Genomic DNA, 20,272 nt, shown 5'->3' with positions numbered 1-20,272 from the left:
ACTACAAATCAATGGATCACTGCTAATCAATTAATAATTTCTGAAATACTCTCATTTCAAATCATTTACAGTTTTCTTACTACATGCGTTTTTGGTACCTTATGAAATCAGCTTGTACAACAACATTAACAACTCTACAGTGTATAGATTAGGCCTGTATTTTGCCTGCCTCATTTCCCTTTGTCAGATGTTTTAGTTCATTACATTTTAGTGTCTTTTACCTCTGCCTTTGTACATTATCTTTATTTCTCCTTTTTACTTATTTCTATTTCTACATTTCATTTAATTCCTTAAAATATATAGTCTTTAAAACGTTCAACTTCATGGTGAGCATTTTGAAAGTTGTGCCAAAACTTTGCTGTGGAGCAGACCTGTAGAAGATAGCATTTTTCAGACATTTTCTTTTGCAATTAGTGTGTGCATGGGCTTAATGTGTATACTTACCTTACATTTACATTTATTGTTTTTATTCATGGGATAAACAAGGTTTGCAAGCTTTAAGACACAGCGATATTGAAGTTTCCCAATCTCTTAAATCCCAATTAATCAGAAGTGAAATACTTTGATGGTAACTTCCACCAATTTAAATAACTTGAGTCCTTTCACTGGAAATTGTTACTTAAATTACTGTTACTTTATTTTTAAACTGGCTACTCTCATTTTGTAGCCATAAACCTTAGTTTAAATTAAAGGACAATCAAACCAGCGATAATCAGGAACTCGTTAGAACTGTTTTTTCAGCATCTACTATCCAAACATACATCTCCTTTTCAGTGACCCTCTGACTTTGGTTTAATTTGCAACTGTTTGATTTTATTTTTTAATTAGATTTTTATGTTTACTGTCTTTATAACAGAAAGCTGAGTGTAGAGTTCAGTAGCTGCTCACAGTCTTAAAGTACCCAGCAGGATTCCACAATAACACACTCAAAAATGTACAGTGGAAAAAGTAAAAAACAAGTAAATGATGCCCAATGCATATGAGAACACAGGACAGAGTAAAGGCAATGTGTTCTGTTGCACATACTGAACAGTGAGCTTCATAATGTTTGGACAATGACAAAGACATTTGGGTCAAAGACATTTTGACTCGGTACTTCACAATTCTAGATATTTAATCAAACAATGTGTTTAAGGTGTACATTCTCAGCTTTTAATTCAAGGGTATTTTTTTTATACACAATGTAGAAATTACAAAACTTTCATACATAGTCCCCCCATTTCAGCAAACTGTAATGTTTGGGACAAATAGAAAGAAAGAAAGTTTTCAGTATCTAGACTTGATTCTAGGCTTTCGATTGCCTTTGGAGTCTGTTATTGCCATTTGTCAACATGAGGACCACAGTTGTGCCAATTAGGATTACTAAAATCAACCGTTTGGAACATTAGAAAGTGAGCACTGGTGAGCTCAGTAATTGTAAACGGCATGGTAGGCCAAGGAAGACCTCTACAGTGATGTAGACACGCTGGTGACTACTGTCCTCAGAAGACTTCTCTAACAGAATTACAGAGGCTACAAGATGCAAAACCACTATTTAGCTGCAAAAACGGGATGGCCAGGTTAAAGTTTGCTAATGAATATCTAAAAGAGCCTGCGGAAATCTTGAAAAAGCTCTTGTGGACAGATGAGACTAAGATTTACTTGATTTACTTGATTTATTTGTTTCAGAAAAATGGTGGTGGGGGTGTTATGGTTTGGGCATGTATAGGTACTGTCTCACTTATATTTATTGATGATATAACTGTTGATAGCAGCAGGAGAATGAATTCTGAAATGCACAGAAGCATCTTATCTGCTCAACTTCAAGCAAATACCTCCAAACTCATTGGGTGGTGCTTCATCCTACTGCAAGAGACTGAACCCAAACACCAGCACCTGTTGATGCTAATGTCTATGAGTCACGGACTTGTCATTGTCAAGCAGTCATTGTATGTAAAGGATATGTGGCAAAGTACTAAATATGACTACTTTAATTTACATAACATTACTATGCCCCTTACAGTGCCCTGAAATGGGGGGGGTTATATATAACAAGCATGAAACCGTCCAGATCCACAGCGCACCTGTACTAACTATATAGCTAGCTATGGCATGTTCTCACCTCTGTAACGTTATTTGTTGTCCTCTGTGTGTCCATACATCTGTATTGGTGGTTGTAGCTGTGTGTCCTTAGCTCCTACTCATGCATGCAGGATAGCATCCGTACGCGCTAACTAGGTTAACTAAAGTAGGCGGTCCATACGCGCTAACTAGGTTAACTACAATAGGCAAAACGCGAACATGTTAGGGTTAGCTAAAGTAGCGTTAGACGATAAAGCTGTGCTTAAAAATGTTGTGCCGTGCCACCTGCGCATTCATCCTACTAAACGTCCTACTAAACGAAGCACCACCTGTGCATGCGTCCCACAAAACGTCCCTCAAAGGTCGTCCATGTGTGAGTGAGTGAGTGAGTGACCACAGTTTGCCATGCATAGCACACGGCGGCAGTCCTGCCTGCGCACCGTGGGAAAAAGGACTGTAATTTCTACATTGTGAGACCAAAATGTATAGAACTACCCAATAAAACTATAATGTGCACTCTAACCACATTAGAGCTGAATTGTTTGATTACACATCTAAAATTGTGGAGTACCGAGCTAAATCAAGGAAAAGAAATTGTCTTTGTCCCAAACATTATGAAGCTCAGTGCATTTGAGTGTGTCTACTGAGTAACCATAATAGGTGGGTGCTACTACTGTACTGTTTCTGTGATAATTCATAGTGATCAAATATTTCTCTTCCTTTGCATGTATGAATTTTTTGTGTGAATATTGCGTTTCACTAGAATTCCCCCTTTGAGAAAGTGTTTGATTCTTTATATGAAATTCTGTATTTTTCTAATTGTATTCTTCAGCAATAATGCTGAGACATACCATTTTGTCAAATTAAGTATTCAGATTTCTTATCATGGCAAGTGATTAATTTGAGTTTATTGCTTGCCTTTTTGTATCAGTTCTTTTTATTGATAAGGCAAAATTACATTGTTACTTAAGGTGGACTGGGATGTCAACTTGTTTGTTGTGGAGAATAAGACGTCCAGTGTAATTGAAGTGGAAAATGTGTTTGGTCACTTAAATAGTGTGGTAAACGAACAAAATTGAACAGCTATTGCCACCATGTCTTCATCTTCATAGGCTGTCTTGACAACCTATTTTCCTGACAAGGCTTTTTTACGTGCCATAAATGCTTATGTGTTGACTCTGCAGCTCACAGATGAATGTATCAGACAGGAAAAGGTTTGTTATGGCTTTTGTTTGTTATGACTTTGATGCACATGTTTAAAAGGGAAGAAAGTGGTCAACCTGATTGGTCATAATGAACCCAGCCCCCACCACATCCACCGCTAATTTTTGCCCTTTTAAACTAACCTCTTTTACTGGTGTGCTGCAGTCTCTATTCACAAAATTACAGAAATGGACTTGGACAGGCCTTATTTCACCACCAGTGTGAGCTACTGCTAGAATCGACAATTGTGCCTTGACTGGAGAACCGGGCTCCATAGTTGTCATGTTGATGATGATGGATGAATGTATAGCACACTTCTCATCTCATGTTCTCAAAGTACTTCATGCAATGAATGGGGAAAACTCACTTCAACCACCACCAATGTGTAGCACCCACCTAGTTGATGTACAGTAGCAATTTTGCAACAGAAGGGTCACATGTCAGCTTAGGTGGAGAGTGAGGGAATGTTGAGCCAATTGAACTGAGGGATGATTGGGTGGTCAAGATGAGAAACATATTAATTTTGCTAGGACACGGGGGAACTGCCTATTCGTAAAGTTAAGTACCATGGGACCTTTGCAGAAGTTCAAGTACCTATTCAAGTACTAACCAAGCCCACACCTCCATATGCTATATTATTTTGTTTTTTAAACTTTTGTTTTTCACATTTGTTTTATAACTTGATGAGCCTGTGCTCTCTTCTACTGGTGAGTGCACAGGGAAGGCTGTCACTTCCCAATTTTCCTGGGGTAGCCAGTTAAGCCTAGCTTCCTAGCTGCTGGCTAGCAAGCATTTAGGTTCTTTCAAGGTGTTCTTAACTAGCTATGCTAGCATGGGTAATGTCACAATTGGCAGACAGAGTTTTAATCAGCTTTCATTGCATTTCATTAATTATTACCTGTGTCAATTTCTTTTGAGTGTACACTCCTGTCTTTTATTACAAACTGAACGATGTAGCATACTTAACTTGTGCGATTTCTGCTTTTGCAACTTACTTTCATTCTATAAAGTATTTGAATGAATATTCAACAGTTGTTTTGGTTAGTTTTCAGAGCTGCAGCCTTGTCTACTGAGCTTTGGTACTTTTTAAAATATTAGTGACACCTCAGTCACCTCCCTTACATGGGTACTTTTACCCGATAAATAAACAGCTTGAATCAAAGCACCACTTGTCACAAACACATACACATTGTATATGAATTGTAAGGTCAGCTAACCTTATTGTTTTCCTAATGGGAAAATAGCCGCACAGCTAGCCTACCCATAGACGGACACTCCCATTCAAAGCCTGCAAGAGTAGACTGTCAACTCTACCGATAGGCACAAAAATAGAGGCGACCGAGCCTTTGCGGTAGCGGCCCCAAATCTCTGGAACAGCCTACCTTTTCATATAAGTACTGCTCAGACTCTAGAATATTTTAAGTCGCTGCTGAAGACCCACCTCTTCTCGTTGGCATTCAATTCGAGCTGAGCTTGTCACCTTGTTTTTATCTTCTATATATTTCTTTTATTACTATGTTTTATTGTTTCCTTTTATTCTTATTTTTATTACTTTTATATTCATTTTTGGTATTTTAAGCTTGTTCAAGCACTTTGGTCAACTGAAGTTGTTGTAAACGTGCTATATAAATAAACTTTGACTTGACTTGACTTGACTTGACTTGACTTGACTTGACGTTGATATCGTCACCAGTGCCGAATTGACCCGAATTATGCACTCGGACAGGGTGATGTTTCTTAAACACTTTGTAATATGCCCATATATGTTTGGATGGACATGAAATTTTACACAAAGGTAGTTTAATTACCCTAAATACGGGACAACTACTTTTTTTTGCCCACGTCCTTTCAAAATTTTCAATGAAAAGGACGGGACATACGCCACAAGGGAGCGTGTCTGGGTTTGGCAAAGTGTCCGACTATAGGCAACCTGACGATACAAATTAATTTCTCCTTGAGTAGAGGGGATTTTGCTAATTTACTTGGACTAATGATCTTTTTTTTGGGCTAAAATATTAAATATATTTTCATTAATGTGCTATTATAAACTATGTATTGGCATGCAGTTATGAAGAAAATAATTTCAGTTTACAGCATATTAATATATGCCTTTTTAACTGTAAGCCATTTTTATTAAAAATCCTTAGCTGTCACTATGAGCTATTATTAATTGACTTTTGTACAAAATGTTAATTGTGATATCAATAATTCCTTTTACAGGACTCTAAAACTTAAGAGTTAATGAGCACTTCCTTGGGAAGTTTACCGTAAACATACAGTGTTGTATCTGTGCAGATATTTGTGCCACAGCTCTGCCTGTAGTAGGGTTTTCGGGATGAACATATGGTGATTCAGTGCACATTGTTTACAAGGTGGCTCGATTGATGAGTCCAGGCCCCTGCACTGTAGCTCTAGCAAGATATATGATGCTGCTAGCACACTCCTGGCAAGTTAATTGACTGTGTTGAGCTATAATATGGAGTGATGTTTTGGAGGGAGCTGCTGAGGTTATCCTCAGAAACCTTTAGATTCACTGAGAGATGACTGGGATCTTGTGAAAGCCTGAGTTTAGAGTATGCAGTTGGCATGAATGCAATTTCAAGGGAGAATTCAGTCAGTGAGAGAAGAGGGAGGGATTCTCTTGGCTTCACAATGCCAGGTACCTTAACTATTTTCCCCTACATTGCACAATTAAATAACTTAAACAGCTGGATGTTTGCATAAGACATTCAGAAAAGGTGCCATGGTCAATGCTGTTATGGAAGTTTCCAGAAAGCCACATCGGTGTCTCCTTTGTCTCCAGATATCCTGTAGATGCTCTAATATCCCATTTAGCTCCCCTGTGACTTCCTTAACTTGGTCTCCTTTAGGTGAGATCATTCTGGATTCAATTGTTGAGGCAACATCATAACAGGGTTTTCAACCTCATCACGAGTTTCCGTATGCTTTAATGTTCCCACACTTGGCCCTCATCAGGGATTGGTGAGACAATAATCAACAACGCAGAGCTCAGCCACCATCTCAGTAGTTTAATTATGCAGGGATTCTTATTAACTGCTCCTGAATACAGTGGGGAAATTAGAGCAGTTTTTCTTTAATGTGACATTTTTTTCCTTCTGCATGCTTTAATTGCATAAATCCCATTGAAGTGGAGACATGCAGAGGAAACATCTGTACTGGACATTTTAGACCAATACTTCCCCTCATTGATGCTTCAGAGTAATGCCTGGGGGGCATGCAGGAATGCATATAGCAGGAGTTAAAAAGAAAAAAGTAAAAAAAGCGGGGAAATATCTTGACTTTCCATGGCAGCAAAGCACAGGAAACATCATCCGTAATTCACTTCACCCAGACCATGGTGGAACACTTTTTTTCTATTATGCAAATGTTAACAATTTAATTTCATAGTCGCTCATCATTTTAATGAAGTTTTAAAAACGCACAGCCGGGGAAAAAAATAACATTTTCCAGGTGATAAATTTTTCCAATTTCCGTGAGACAAGTACATAAACTGGTTCAATTAAGAGTGGAATCTGGAAATGAGGGAGTCTGGACGGCAAACACCACCAGCACTGATGGGTAATTTTATTGAGTGGAAAATTGAATCAAATTGCTATATTGAAACAATTCTCCTCTCCCTGTCTCTGAAGCTTGGCCCTCAGCATGTTGTCTGAGCACCAGCCTGACTGACACACATTGCCAAGCACCACCTGTACCCATCTGATCAGCTGCTGAGATTTAAAATAAAATGTAAAGGGGACTCTTCCCAAGGAAGAAATCCATTAAATCTCCTGATAATTTTCGAAACTCATTACCCTAGCCAGGAGTCCTTCCCTTTCTTTTCTTGATTTTGGAGGAGTTTTTAGTTCACACAATGTCTTTTTCTGTACGTATATTTACTATTTTGTACTAATGAACAATTTTGTGTTCATTTTTGTAAATTATTGTTTCAATTATTATTCAGATAATTGATGTCAGAAGTCAGCTATCTATGAAGCTGTATGAATCTTTTTAACGGATACAAATAAAAATTGTTCCACATTGACTATTTTAGGGGCTCATTAATTCCCAAGAATTGTAAACACCCCATCTGTTAACTCGAGAGATAGTAAGAGAGCTTCATAGTAAAAATGTCTTTTATTCTGCAGAAATGTTATGAATTTAGTGTATAGGCATGTCAGAATATTTGTGTTTCATTTATTTTTAGTAGCAGTACGTCTTTTTCAGAAACTGCAGAGCATTGTGAAAACAAGGGAAAGAGCAGAAAATTATTTTCCATGAATATGATTAAAGGTATTATTTGTTAGGAGGCTTCAAGTAGTAACATGATACAGAATTCAACAATTCTGATTTTTGTTAATTGCCTGTAAGCATTGCCGAAAACAGTTACTGTAGAGTAGAACCTCTGTACAGTAGAACCTCAGCGGCGTGAGTTATGGGCTAACTGGTCAGCTGAGTTTCTATCAAACTGACAGTAGTGTACACAATTACAGTTGCACACTTCAGTTGAATTATTAATTAATAATAAGTTAACAATGCTATCAAAATTATACATGAGGCCCGTAGCCTCAAAGGTCAAAGATGGATATCCCTGAACAGGAGATATTCCAATCACTGCTTGCTTTATTACTGGTTATTAACTTGAATAATTATTGCTAGAAAATGAGAGTGGTCAGTAATGCAAGTAATCATTTCATCAATAAAGAATCGATAAATGTTTTAAAAGTTAAACATTTCCAAAGCATTTTGAATTTTTTTGCATTTTTCGGCTGTATTGTGCTGTTTTTGTTCAAGCTGAGGTCAACTATGCAAGGTGCTGTTTCAGGACACTACTGTCCCTAACATTTAAAATATGATAAATCTGCATACAATGACACTTGTGTGATTTTACATCTGTGTATCATGCTGCTTTATGTCTCTTATGTCTCTTGTGTGTCTTTAAGTCTCTTATATCTCTTATTGCTTTACAGCTCTGGTAAACTTTGAGTCAGATCACCTTGTAAATGAAAGGATGGTGTTTGTAAAGAATTGCTGTCTTTCTGTGGTCTGTCCTCTGAGATAATGATTGAGGTTTTCATTCTGTGCTTTGCTAAATGAGATGCTGCCACCGCAAATGGCCATCGAGAGGCCCTGACACTTTCCTCTTCTTACGGAGAGAAAACAGAGATGACAGAGTGATAAATCTCCATTAAGGCCTCATGCATCTTAAAGTGACTTTGAAACTTTGTGTCAGGAGAATGGTGGAAACAAGTTAAACACCAAGAGAAGAGAAAGGGAACTTAGAGGGAGCAAGGAAAGCAGGAAGGGAAAAATAAAGATGGAGGAGAATTCATTTGAAGAGCTGTGCAACAGGGAGTGTGAATCTGCCAGAGTCATTCTATGTGTCACTAGAGAATCTATACATTATGGGTGTGTCTATGTCCGTCGCGTGTGTGTTTGTGTTTATGTGTGTGTATGTGTGTTTGTGCGTGTGTGTGTATGTGCGTGTATATGTGTATGTGTATGTGTGTGTGTGTTTGTGTGTATGTGCGTGTGCCCGCGTGCGTGTGTGTGTTTGTGTATAGGTGTGTGTGTTTGTGTGTATGTACGTGTGTGTATGTGTGTATGTGTGTGCATGTGTGTGTTTGTGTATATGTGTATGTGTGCGTGTGCGTGTGTGTGTGTGTGTGTGTGTGTGCGTGTGTGTGTGTATGTGTGTGTGTGTGTGTTCGTGTATGTGTGTGTTTGTGCGTGTGCATGTGTGTGTGTGTGTGTATGTGTGTGTAGGTGTGTGTGTGTATGTATGTGTTTGTGTGTGGGTTTGTGCATGTGCGTGTGCCTGTGTGTGTGTGTGTGTGTGTTTGTGCATGTGCGTGTGCCTGCGTGTGTGTCTGTGCGCATTTTGCAGAGTCAGAGTAGGTGTCTCAGTCAGGCGGTTTTTTTTGCCGCCGTTCCGGGAAGCAGAGGGAAGACAGCGTGGTGGGAAGTGTAGGGTTGCATAGCGCCAGCTTTATCGGCAGGCTGACAGCAGAAGGATGGATGTGGGAGCAGGAGCAGCGGGGTATCGCTGTCATCTGGGAGACCGCAGGGTGCCCCGCCCGTAATCAGAGTCCCTCGGCCCCGGACGCACGGGGCCATGCCCCCACAGAACCCGCACGCGGCGCAGGCTCGACAGCCGCACCAGAACGGCGTGGAATGATAAACACAGCACTTGAGCCCAAACGGCTGTGGGTTCAGATCCCAGGTGGGACAGTGCTGCTGTCCGTCTGAGTGAGTGCGTCTGCCCGGGGGGGTAACCCTTCCCAGGGTGGTCAATGCGAAAAACAAGTTTGATTTCATTATTATAAGGGTCCATACTGAAGTGGAGTCATACACAGTAAGCTGTTTGGTGTAATTTCAACTCTTACAGTTTTGTATAAGTCCAAAGGCATGCAAATATAAGCTATCTGCATTAAGTCTAAACTAAAAGTTTATTTAACACTGATCATTCTGCTGTGTTCGATTGCACCCAACGTAGGTATGAACATAGGCGATATTAGCCTGTGTGAGCCGTGGGTCGGGGCCAGTAATTGAAAAACACAATCTATTTACAGTAATTCCAGTTGGGAGCAGCATGACAATAATAAATCTGTATGACAACTCAATATGGCCAAATAGATTATAAAGTAAACTAAAATATGCATGCATGAAACAGCATATTTGTCTAGACACCACCAAGGGCTGAACAATTCTAAATGTCACAGGCAGACAGCACCACCACAATGCCAAAAAATGCCAACTATTCGGCATTCGGCCATGGAGCCAAACAGTATGACAACAACACCATCTGAGAGCATGCGCTCACCTCATCTAAACTGCCAGGGCGTATTCATTTTGTGGACATCGGGGGTCCTAATTATTTAGTTGACACTTTTATTCAGTGATTTGAAGAACATGAAGAGAAATACAAAGGGGTACTCAGAGCAATTACAGCAAAACTGCGCCAATGAATCGCATTGCATATGTACATGTGTCAAAATGCAACTTTCCGGGACAATTTCGTATGGTTGGGTGTAGGATACATAAACAACTTATCTGTGTGTCACACGCTGGTGTGTGTATGTGTACGCTGGTGTGACCCCCCCTGGGAGGGAGATGTGGCAGTTCCGGGCGTGGATTGTCGGTTGCTGCATGGAGAGGGAGAGAGCGCTCCCACACCAACACGAAATGAAATAAATTAAAAACGCCTTCATCCTTCCCCCTCACGTGTTCAGGGCAAAAACAATAAACCAAAACTACAAACTAAAATAATAACGACAAAAGAATGTACAACCCAGCGACAGCTTTTCAGCTCACCGCTGGGATCCACTGGCCAGCTTTTCAGTTGACCGTTTTCTTTGTCTTATAGTGCTCAAAAACAAAACAAAACTCAAAAACTCGCTCTCTCTGTATGTACACCCGGTCTCGGCCCCGTACCGTGGAGAAGAACACACCTTTAAGCACCTGGGCTGATTAGATCCCAGGTGTGTGTGCTCTCTCCGCCGGTGGGCCTGACCAAGACGAATCCGGTTCTTCACCAGACCGAATACTACACTGTGGTATATCAGCACATTAACATTAACAACGGAGAAAGGAAAACTCCAGGAGACATTTTTACAAACAATAGAAGAACTAATTTGACAGTTGATTTTTCTCTGAAAAAAGTCTGAATGCCATTACTAGCAGTCAGTCTTAAAGAGTCATATCCAAGAAGTCTGTCTATCGAGATTACCACCTACCACTTGCCTACAGCTTTGGGCATGAGTGCTTTCCCTTTTTTAGAAATGTGAATTATGGTTATCCTTAATCAAAATTTAATGACCAAGGCATTACGGTTTAACATGGTGGCTTTGCTCACACAAATCAAAAACATAATTATTGAGATGCACAGTGGCAAACTCAACTTACAACATTCAGGCTGGCATGGCAGCTCACCAGAAATGCAAGGCCAATCCCCTTGAAGGGTGTTTTGTCTACTCACTCATTTGAAGGGCATCTGACTAGCCTTGACTAGCTAGTCAGACTAGCAAGACTGTCAACAATCTCCTTCAAATTCAGCACCCAGGCTGTAAAGCTGAAGATAGACAGTATATCCTATCCTTTCAGTCTCTCCTGCTCTATAGCCTACTGCTCCTAGGCCTTGATTCATTTTAATTTAGAAAATGAGTGCTGCGCTGTTGTGACTGTGACATGCTATCACACACAGCAGTGTGGGAAGTTACACACCTCACCAATGGCAGAAGTTATCGAATGGTGTTCCACATTAAGCATTTTCAAAAGTTGGGAGGCTGAGGTGTTGCATGATCTCTAAAACAGGTCTTGAATGACAGCAGTTGAGCTTAGAAGGTTATTGATACATCCCTACTGTAGCAGTCTGGCAGATGTTTTGCCATGGTTCAGTCGCGGGTTGGCGACTGCTTTTAAAAACCATTAAATTCTTTGCGACCTTTTTCTGTTGGTCCTCTTCCTCTTTTCTCTTCTGAGATCCACTTTTGTGTTTATAAGGCATTTTGATTAGCTTTATGGTGGCTAGGAGTATGACATCTCTTTGTTATCTTCTTCAATAGCTAGCTAGCTGAAGTTCAAATTTTACCATCAATACTAGCAATAACAGTTACATGCATCTGCACTGTCACATGATAAAAAAATGACACTTGATATTGGACAATAACAACATACATACTGTAGGCATATTTCCCAGAAATCTTTGCATGTCAGAAAAGAAACTACAGTCAAAGAAAGTAGGCTGCCTGCGAGGATTTAATTTAGTCAATTAGCCAAATTTGAAATATTTTACCTTTTTTTAAAAAGAAATCAGATCTGGCCAATCTGGGGTCACCTTAGTAAAATGGTCTGTGAGTATAAAGACAGTTCCCTTTCTCTGCATCTTGTTATAGCTTAGTTTAGCTGAAGTTCTGTGCTTTGCAGTTCTCTAGAAAATACCATTGCTGAGTGATTTAGTAAATCTCTACATTACTTTTTGCCTTCATAGGTGAAATATCATCGTGCTTTTTTAGTTTTCTTATTAAAATAAAGTAAATAATCTAATAAAAATCTTGTCATAGAAAAGAAAAACCTGATAGCAATGGTGCTTAGTTCAGCTGTGATACAGAGCTGTATCATGCTGACTCTAATGTAGAGCTGCAAATATAAACTGTTCATACACCGCTACAGAGCTTGCATCTTTCTTAGCCAATCATTTTAATATCCATGTCCCTCTCAGTTTTTGTATTTATAATTTAATATTTTCTATTTTACAAAGAGCAAGCAGTTCAGGGTAATAAAAAGCAAAATTATTGCAGAGTATACCATAGATAAAAGTATTAAAGGGGTTCAGTTTTCAATATTTTACATGTCGTCATTTTGTTTTGTGGCCAATGTGGCATCGACATTAGAAACACAATTTTCTCTTTTCTCATATTGGGTGAACTTGCAGGTTGTTCTATACCAGAAACTGGACAAATGCAAACCATGTACCGCTCTACTGTTTCATGTGTAAAATTTAGGACATTATTTTTGCATACAGCTGCAACACATTGGTTGGGAATATCACCTCTAGCATTGTGAAGACACTGGAACACGGATAAGCATTAACTGTGATCTCCATTTGCACTACATTTTCGCACATGCCATCGCACTTCCACCCAGTGCAGTTGTGCGTAAAATGGATGATGCTCTCATTTCACAACGCTTTCCGCCTGCCGTTTGAGTCATGACTCATCACTGGGAAGAGCATTGCCTCAGTCTGTGTACCAGTGTGTGATTTCTGTGTGCCCAATCATTCAACACGAAGCCAGTATATACACAGTAGACTCTACCTCCTTCATAGTGTACAATTACTGAAGTGGAGACAGAAGTGCAGACAGATGTGCCTTCCATCCACACATCCCCACACATGGTAACAAACAAATAATGAACGCATAATTGTATTTATTTGTTTATTTGTTTACTCATTTTTATTTTCACAGTTTTTGCACTTAATATAAAGTAACTTGGAAGTGCGAGTGATATATTTTCATACACAGTTTAATAAAATCAACACATGTACCTTTGAAATATCTCTCCAGATAATACACATTTGCAATTGAAAGTGATTTTTTTTCTTGAGTAATCAATAACACAATACATGTAAGAGACACTGAGGTACCGACCCCCAATCTGTAAAAACTTGAGAAGTTTCTGAAGTGAAATGAAACTAATGGATAAACAATTTTTTATAAAAGGTGGATTCACATTTCTCCATTTCAGGAATCTACAAATTCATGCTTGAGAACAGATTGCTTATAGATTTTAACACAAAATAGGAAGACGGAGTATCTGCTGGCTGTGCGAAAAAAGAACTGACAGAAATGAAAGACGACCTTGATTGTCAGTGCACTCTGCAGAAACATGTTCGAAAAATTGGCGGTTTAAATGTAAAAACCATTACACTGCTCCATCAGCTGATCCAAGCATTCTGAACCATATCAGTTCCCCTCTTCTACAGTGAAAAGACCACACAACACAAAGTATTGAAAGTATCATAGCTTATAGTAAGCGTTTCCCCAGCTAGTAGGTGCCTCAGATTAAAAAGGTGGTGTTGTGCGCAAAACTTTGAGCTAAAAAGTTAGTAAACTAATATTCTTGGTTATAGCTGCAAAAGAAAAAAAATGTAAAGAGTTAAGTAAAAATCACTGCCATATACTGTAGTCACAGTTCAGTCAGAAATGGAAATTTGGTGGATATGATCAGCTCGAATGTTGGCATGATGATCTGTTCAGATTTCTCTCTTCGCTGTGTGAAGTGGTTAAAGTCAGCTGTTTATGTAGATCATTAAGAAATTACAGGAAATCAATATCACATGGAGCTTGCAGCATGACATTATGTGCTATTTTTTGTGCAAATTCATTTTGCCCTCTTAATTTTGAACTAATTAGTGGCTAATCAATAGAGCAAATTGCCTTGGTTCTTAGAGTGCATAAACAAAAGGCTGACAGAATGGGTCATTTTGCAAATGATGTTTTCCTCGATTCACTGTCTTTCAAACAATCTCACAATTGTCGCAAGGATATTATCTCTGCTTACAGTGTGGATAAGAAATAATAACTATGTATACTTTTAAATATTTCACATATTAACATAAATATTTTTCTTCACTTTCGGTATTATCTGAATCATCCGCTGATGTAATGAACCCCATCTTTGTGTAGTTGCTGAAATTAAAATGATGAGCATATATTCTTATCAAAAATACACAGTATTCTTATGGTCAAGAGAGAATACGTATGACTTTCTCTCCTTTACTCCACAGGAAGTAAAAACCTCCAGCCCATTTCACTAATATATTTAAAATCAATGCTAACGCCATCAGAGTTTCTCCATCCCAGCTACAAAGTAAACCTTCATTCATTTAGGAACGATCCACTGTCCATGGCTCCCTCTCTGGAGTGTGTGTGTGAGTGCATGTATGTGATTGGGCATGTACGTGATTGGCCGTGCATAAGTGCATGTGCATACTGTATATGTGAGTTGTGGGCATGCGTGCATGCATGCACATGCATGTGTGTGCATGAATATATAGACAGGGATTAGCCACAACACCCCAGACCAGACTCACTTTAATTGAGTTTGGACTGTTTGGATAGCATTCTAGTCGAACCCGAATTTAATAAAATATAATAGAAAATTGGAAACATTCACAAAAAGGTAGAGGCAAAAATGCCAATGATTTCCCAGTGCAAGATCTTGCTTTGTGGAGGGTGCAGAATGGCACATGATTCCTCATTCATCTCAAATTTCAAGAAGTAAAAGTATTGTCTGCATACTTTAAGTGAAATAGATTGCTATAGAAACTGTATGCATGCATTGGATTGTGTCTGTTGCTCACAGATCTATGTTCATGCAGGGACTTGCAGAGAGTGTCTCTTTAAAACAAACACCAGATTTCATTCTTTATCAGTATCATATATTACCTTATTCTTTCTTTGCAAAATTGTTTGTAAGGTTTACAAGATTGTTGATGTACCTGTAGAATGCATGTTGAGTCTTTAATCTATACTGTTAAAAAGTGTTTTGAAAGCACTAATGTTATAACAACTTAGAATTTCAAAACAATTTGTCTTTTTTTTTTTTTTTTGGAAAAATCTTAGTGGGTTCTTTAAGAACAATGAAATTATGGTACAAGGTAGCATTGTGATTTATACGTTTATTAGTAATGGCCTATTTTCTGGGGCAGCACAGTGGCGCAGTGGATAGCACAGTCACCTCACAGCAAATCCTGGCCAGGACCATTCAGTGTGCATTTGCATGTTTTCCCCATTACCGCATTGGTTTTCACCAGGTATTCTGCTTTCCTCCCACAGTTCAAAGATTGTGTTAGATTAACTGAAGAGTTTAAATTCCCCATAGGTATGAGTGTGTGAGTGAATGGTGTGTGAGCCCCGAGTTGGATTGTCGACCTGTCCAGGGTGTATTCCTGCCTTTCACCTAATGCATGCTGGGAAAGGCTCCAGCCCCCCTACAACCCTGACTAAGTGTGTTAGATAATGGATGGATGTATGGATATTTTTCTATTTCTTCACTGGATACTCGCAAATTAGCATATTACCCAGAATGTAATTTTACTCACAATGCCAATGAAGTATCCTGTTGTTCAAAATCGTATTATCTGAATGCTTTAGCAAATTAGCGCCTAAATTCTCTGAGCTGTATCCATGCCACAAAAAATTTGATGCCAGAGAGACAATAGAGAAATCATCTTTAAAAGTGAGTTGGTTTACTGCAAAACAACTTCATAGTGAATGCATTTAAAAAAGGATGATCATGAGCACATTTAAAAGAATGTGAAATGTGTGAATGTATATAATGCCATATAGAGTGTAATCGTGGTTTCTTTACTAATAGTACTTACAGCTTCTTTATTTATTAATGCCAGATTGTGCCCAAACTGTGTGGTATGTGCAAACGTTGAATTACCTAAAAATATATTTACATGTAGTTTGAAGTAATCTTGCGCTGACAATATGACATGCATGTGTTAACACTCATTCCATTCAAATGAAAACTGTATAAAGCAGTTTTAAACTGCTACGTTGTTTCATAGTAAAGCATTCTAGCACAAATGGACATTTTGGTTTTTTTGGCAGCTGTAACTTTGGCTCCATACACCAAAATTGGTGCTTCATTCTAGCCTGTCACCCTGGAGCATGTGACACTACACGTGTCACTGCATGGTCTGGGCAAATCTTTCTCTCCCCGACTAAACTTGATTTTCAACAGAAATATTTGCCTAGAATTTGAATGGCTAATGCTGCTTCTTTGCATGTGGTATATCTCTCTCTGTACCTACACCCACTTTACTGTAGTGTAGTGTGTAAACACAGATCTTCTGACAGGGACAAAGAGGCCTAGTCACTTGACCATATGGATCAAACTATCATTTTTGGTGAAACTGAAACATGTGATCATCCCATTAATTTAATTGACGTAACGTTATTGAACCACGTTGTATATGTATGTTGTGGATCAATAATAACATTATTATATGAGCTTAAACCGGTGATAATACTTTCTTTAAGTGCATATGCCCTAAATTATAAAACGTGCTGATACACAAATATGTTTATTGAATTCATTTTATTCACAGATATTCCGTGTATCACATCACACAAATACTGTGGCATTGTATTGATATTTTTCACTATTAATAACCACAACTGCTGAACACAACAACAGCGTTAACCTCAAGTGCAGCCATTTTACATCATCTACCCGAAGTGCATTACATGTCTAAAATAATGGCAACCTCCATAGGCAAAATTTCTATTAAAGCCTGGGGGTTTTTCAAATAACTGACATCTTTTGTGTGGTTTCCACAATTTATTTCCATAGTTGAGGCCATTTACAACATATTAAGCCACGCAAGTCTTAACAGACGAGGTCCCTTTAAATTGATAGAATATATTGTAAAAGTAGCTGAGTACATAAATGCCAATGTACATATACTTCTCATATTAAACAGGGGCAAAATTCTTCCTATCTATGTCAGCATGAGTAATGTGTTTTAAGAGCACTATCTTGGTGAGAAGGGTATTATATCTGACGTGCTCTGGGTGTTTGCAGGACTATCTGTGGGTAGTTTAAAATTCTTAGTATTATCTTCATTATTATTGTTATTATTATTATTATTATTATTATTATTATTGTTATTATTGTAGTTGTTGTTATTACTTTTTTTTGTTTTGCTCTGTCAGGAATTCTTCTCTTTTATCAAGCTCACTTAGGTAACATTTGCAAGTTCTCAAGTTAACTACACTAGCTCTTAGACCACATTCAGGCTGTTTCTTAGGGGGTCTCATGGAACAACATGACTTACAGTACATAGCCGATATTTATAACTGTATGGATATGGCTAGCTTGGTGACCTGCTTGATGAAGTGCAATTTTTACAGACCTGTAAATGTTTAAAAATAGTCTTTTTAAAACAAAAGCATTTCTAACACATTTATAACTTGACATTTAAATTGTTTCTGGATTTTAGAATCACAGAAAATGTGTTTCTGCACACTTTATTGTAATAGTGAGTGACTCTGAAGTAATCAGTATTTTACCTTTTTCTAATTTATTCTGTACTGTATTAATAATTCATTACTGGTACTTTCATTCAGTAATGTTATTCAATATTAACAATGCCAAATTATTTCCCCCTTTTCATCTCCTTTTAATTCAACCACCTCACCATGCCTCCTGCTTCCACAGAGGACACCATCACTGAAGCACATTCTCTCTTCTAGTGTAAATGCAAGTGGTTATATCCCAGTCTTCCAAAATGTAGTCTCTTTCATATAAATCTGATAACAGTCACATTTTCTTCATGTGTTGGTCCTGCTGCTCTCGGTTCCTTTGTGTTCGTCATTAGTATTTGTGTTACTGACTGCATTTTGCTCATGACCCTTTGGGGCTTTGTGTCTGCTAAATGCCTTAATATTACATTTTATATTTTTGTGATTTCCCAAATTATTTCTTTTTTGTGAATGCTGTGTAATAGTGGTTCAACTTAGCCCTCCATGCACATGTTTTTACAGATTTCATAATATACTATACTGGGTATATCTTTCATCTTCTGAACTTTAATTCTCTTTGCAGATCCCACACTTCACTGTCAAAAAGTACAATTAGTTTAATGATTGATTCAAAGTTCTTCGGCTGTAGCTCTTTAAATCTAATTGGAATGACAAACTGTGTTCCATTCTTAATGGAATGGAGGAAAAAATACTTTTTCAGATCATTTGCGGCCATGCTGAAGCTTCTAGATATACATATTTTCAAGTGTATCTGGAAGTTTTTATTAGTTTTTTTTTTTTTTTTTTTTTTTTTGAAGAATCATGTTTTCTTTACTGGCAGTGCTTAGGTATGGCTGTACAGAACTAGAAGCACAAGGCTTCACTGTAGGTCATTATCAGCATTTGCAAAAATACTCAAAAATGGTCAACTGCCTGATTTTGGTTGCATGCAGTATATAATTCTTTAATTATTCATAGTAATATGAATGCCTTAATTGAGTATAACATTAGAATAGCTTTAGTTTTGTACAGTAACTCACTTTGTAATGGTAACTAGACTGCTTGAATTGCTACATGTAGGTATTAAGTCTTTACCTTCACATGTTTCTCTGGTTAAATGCTTTGTTTTTTGCTGTTTTAAATCATAAAAAAATTTTAAAAGCATGTTGGAAAGACAGGTGCCCCAAATACCTGTAGCACAGTGTGCTTTTTGTCTACGGGCTTGTTGGGAACAGATCAATCCACTTCATTTATGACTTTTGATTGTCTTTCTTATTATTGTAGAGGAAGACTTCATTGACTCCACTGAGGAGGCTTCTGAGAAGAGCTCAAAGCCAGGTGAGATCTTTATTCTCCGGGACCACCAACATGCGCGCAGGCAGCTTGCTACAAACATTCTGTTCATAAGACTGAAATGTCCAGTACACACTTTTTTGAAAACTATCCAACAGTGGTTAGCAGATGAAGAAATTAACAATCCATTGCAAATTTTTACCAGTCATAAAATCTTTCTCAGAATACAATATCTACATATTTAGCAAGTTGCACATTGAGTCAGACCATCAATTCACAGCTTCCATTTCACTCTAAAAATTCAATGTACCAAAAAGTACTGATTATCCCATGCACTCAAATGCACAATAAAGGTTTATTTGGGATGGTGTTGCTGGGCAGGGATTGATTTTATATGGAAATGTTTTCCTTGACAGTAGTATCCTATGATCATCTCCATGTTAAATCATGCTTTTGTCTTAATGCCGCAGCAACAGCAGGGCAACATGGAAACCATACTAAATTGTAGGGATTCGAGAAATTTCCCTTCAGATTTAAGCTAAATAATGTAGTGAACCGTATGTTCACTGTTCATCCAGATGGTGCCCACCACCGGTATCTGACACAACGTATTGGGTTGCTGGACATGTGTGTTTGTTTTAGTGTTTGTGTGTGTGCATCAGTGTTAGTGTGTGCAGTAAGTGTGCATGCGTGTATCTATCCATGTGTGCGTGTGTATACATGCGTGTTTTGTGGCTGTAGCAACAGAGCGAAAGGAAACACCTGCCCACCGTCAGCGAGGAAACGGCGGCATTCCTCTTCCAGAAAGGAAATGTGAGGGCCGGGGGGCAGGGTTGGCAGGAAGACAGGCTGCTGACATTTACCATTTCCTTGCCTCTGTCCTTTACTCAGAATATATTGGGCCCTGTGCTACTGACCTTGCAGTCCTGCGTCCCTGTCCAAGCATAGTAAAGCTCAGAGAACCATGGGAATATGTAGCAAAGCCTAAATACGCAAGGTGCTATTCAAGCAGCCCCTCTGAAGCCAGCCCCCCCCACCCCCATCACAGGAAACAGGAAATAACCTTTTCTGTAGATTGTGGTGTTCATAGCTCACATACAGAAAGTTAGTTAGTTAGTTAGCCCAAGCCACCTGCCATTTCAAAAGAAAAATGCGTCTGCAGTGCCATTTTATTTTGA

General features: G+C 38.4%; 1 protein-coding gene across 2 annotated transcripts in view; it reads left to right on the top strand.

Moving 5' to 3' along the window:
- skap1 (src kinase associated phosphoprotein 1) overlaps positions 1–20,272 on the top strand; it is a 176,943-nt gene that overhangs the window by 126,455 nt on the left and 30,216 nt on the right. For both annotated transcript variants that reach the window (XM_035403793.1, XM_035403792.1), the window contains exon 10: positions 19,086–19,139. In XM_035403793.1, coding sequence (XP_035259684.1) covers positions 19,086–19,139 — 54 coding nt within the window. The remainder of the gene's footprint in view (positions 1–19,085; positions 19,140–20,272) is intronic.

The sequence above is a fragment of the Anguilla anguilla genome, chromosome 2 (assembly GCF_013347855.1).
Source record: "Anguilla anguilla isolate fAngAng1 chromosome 2, fAngAng1.pri, whole genome shotgun sequence".
Lineage (NCBI taxonomy): Eukaryota > Metazoa > Chordata > Actinopteri > Anguilliformes > Anguillidae > Anguilla > Anguilla anguilla.
Note: the sequence above shows the minus strand (reverse complement) of the source record. Positions and strands in the feature narration are given on the sequence as shown.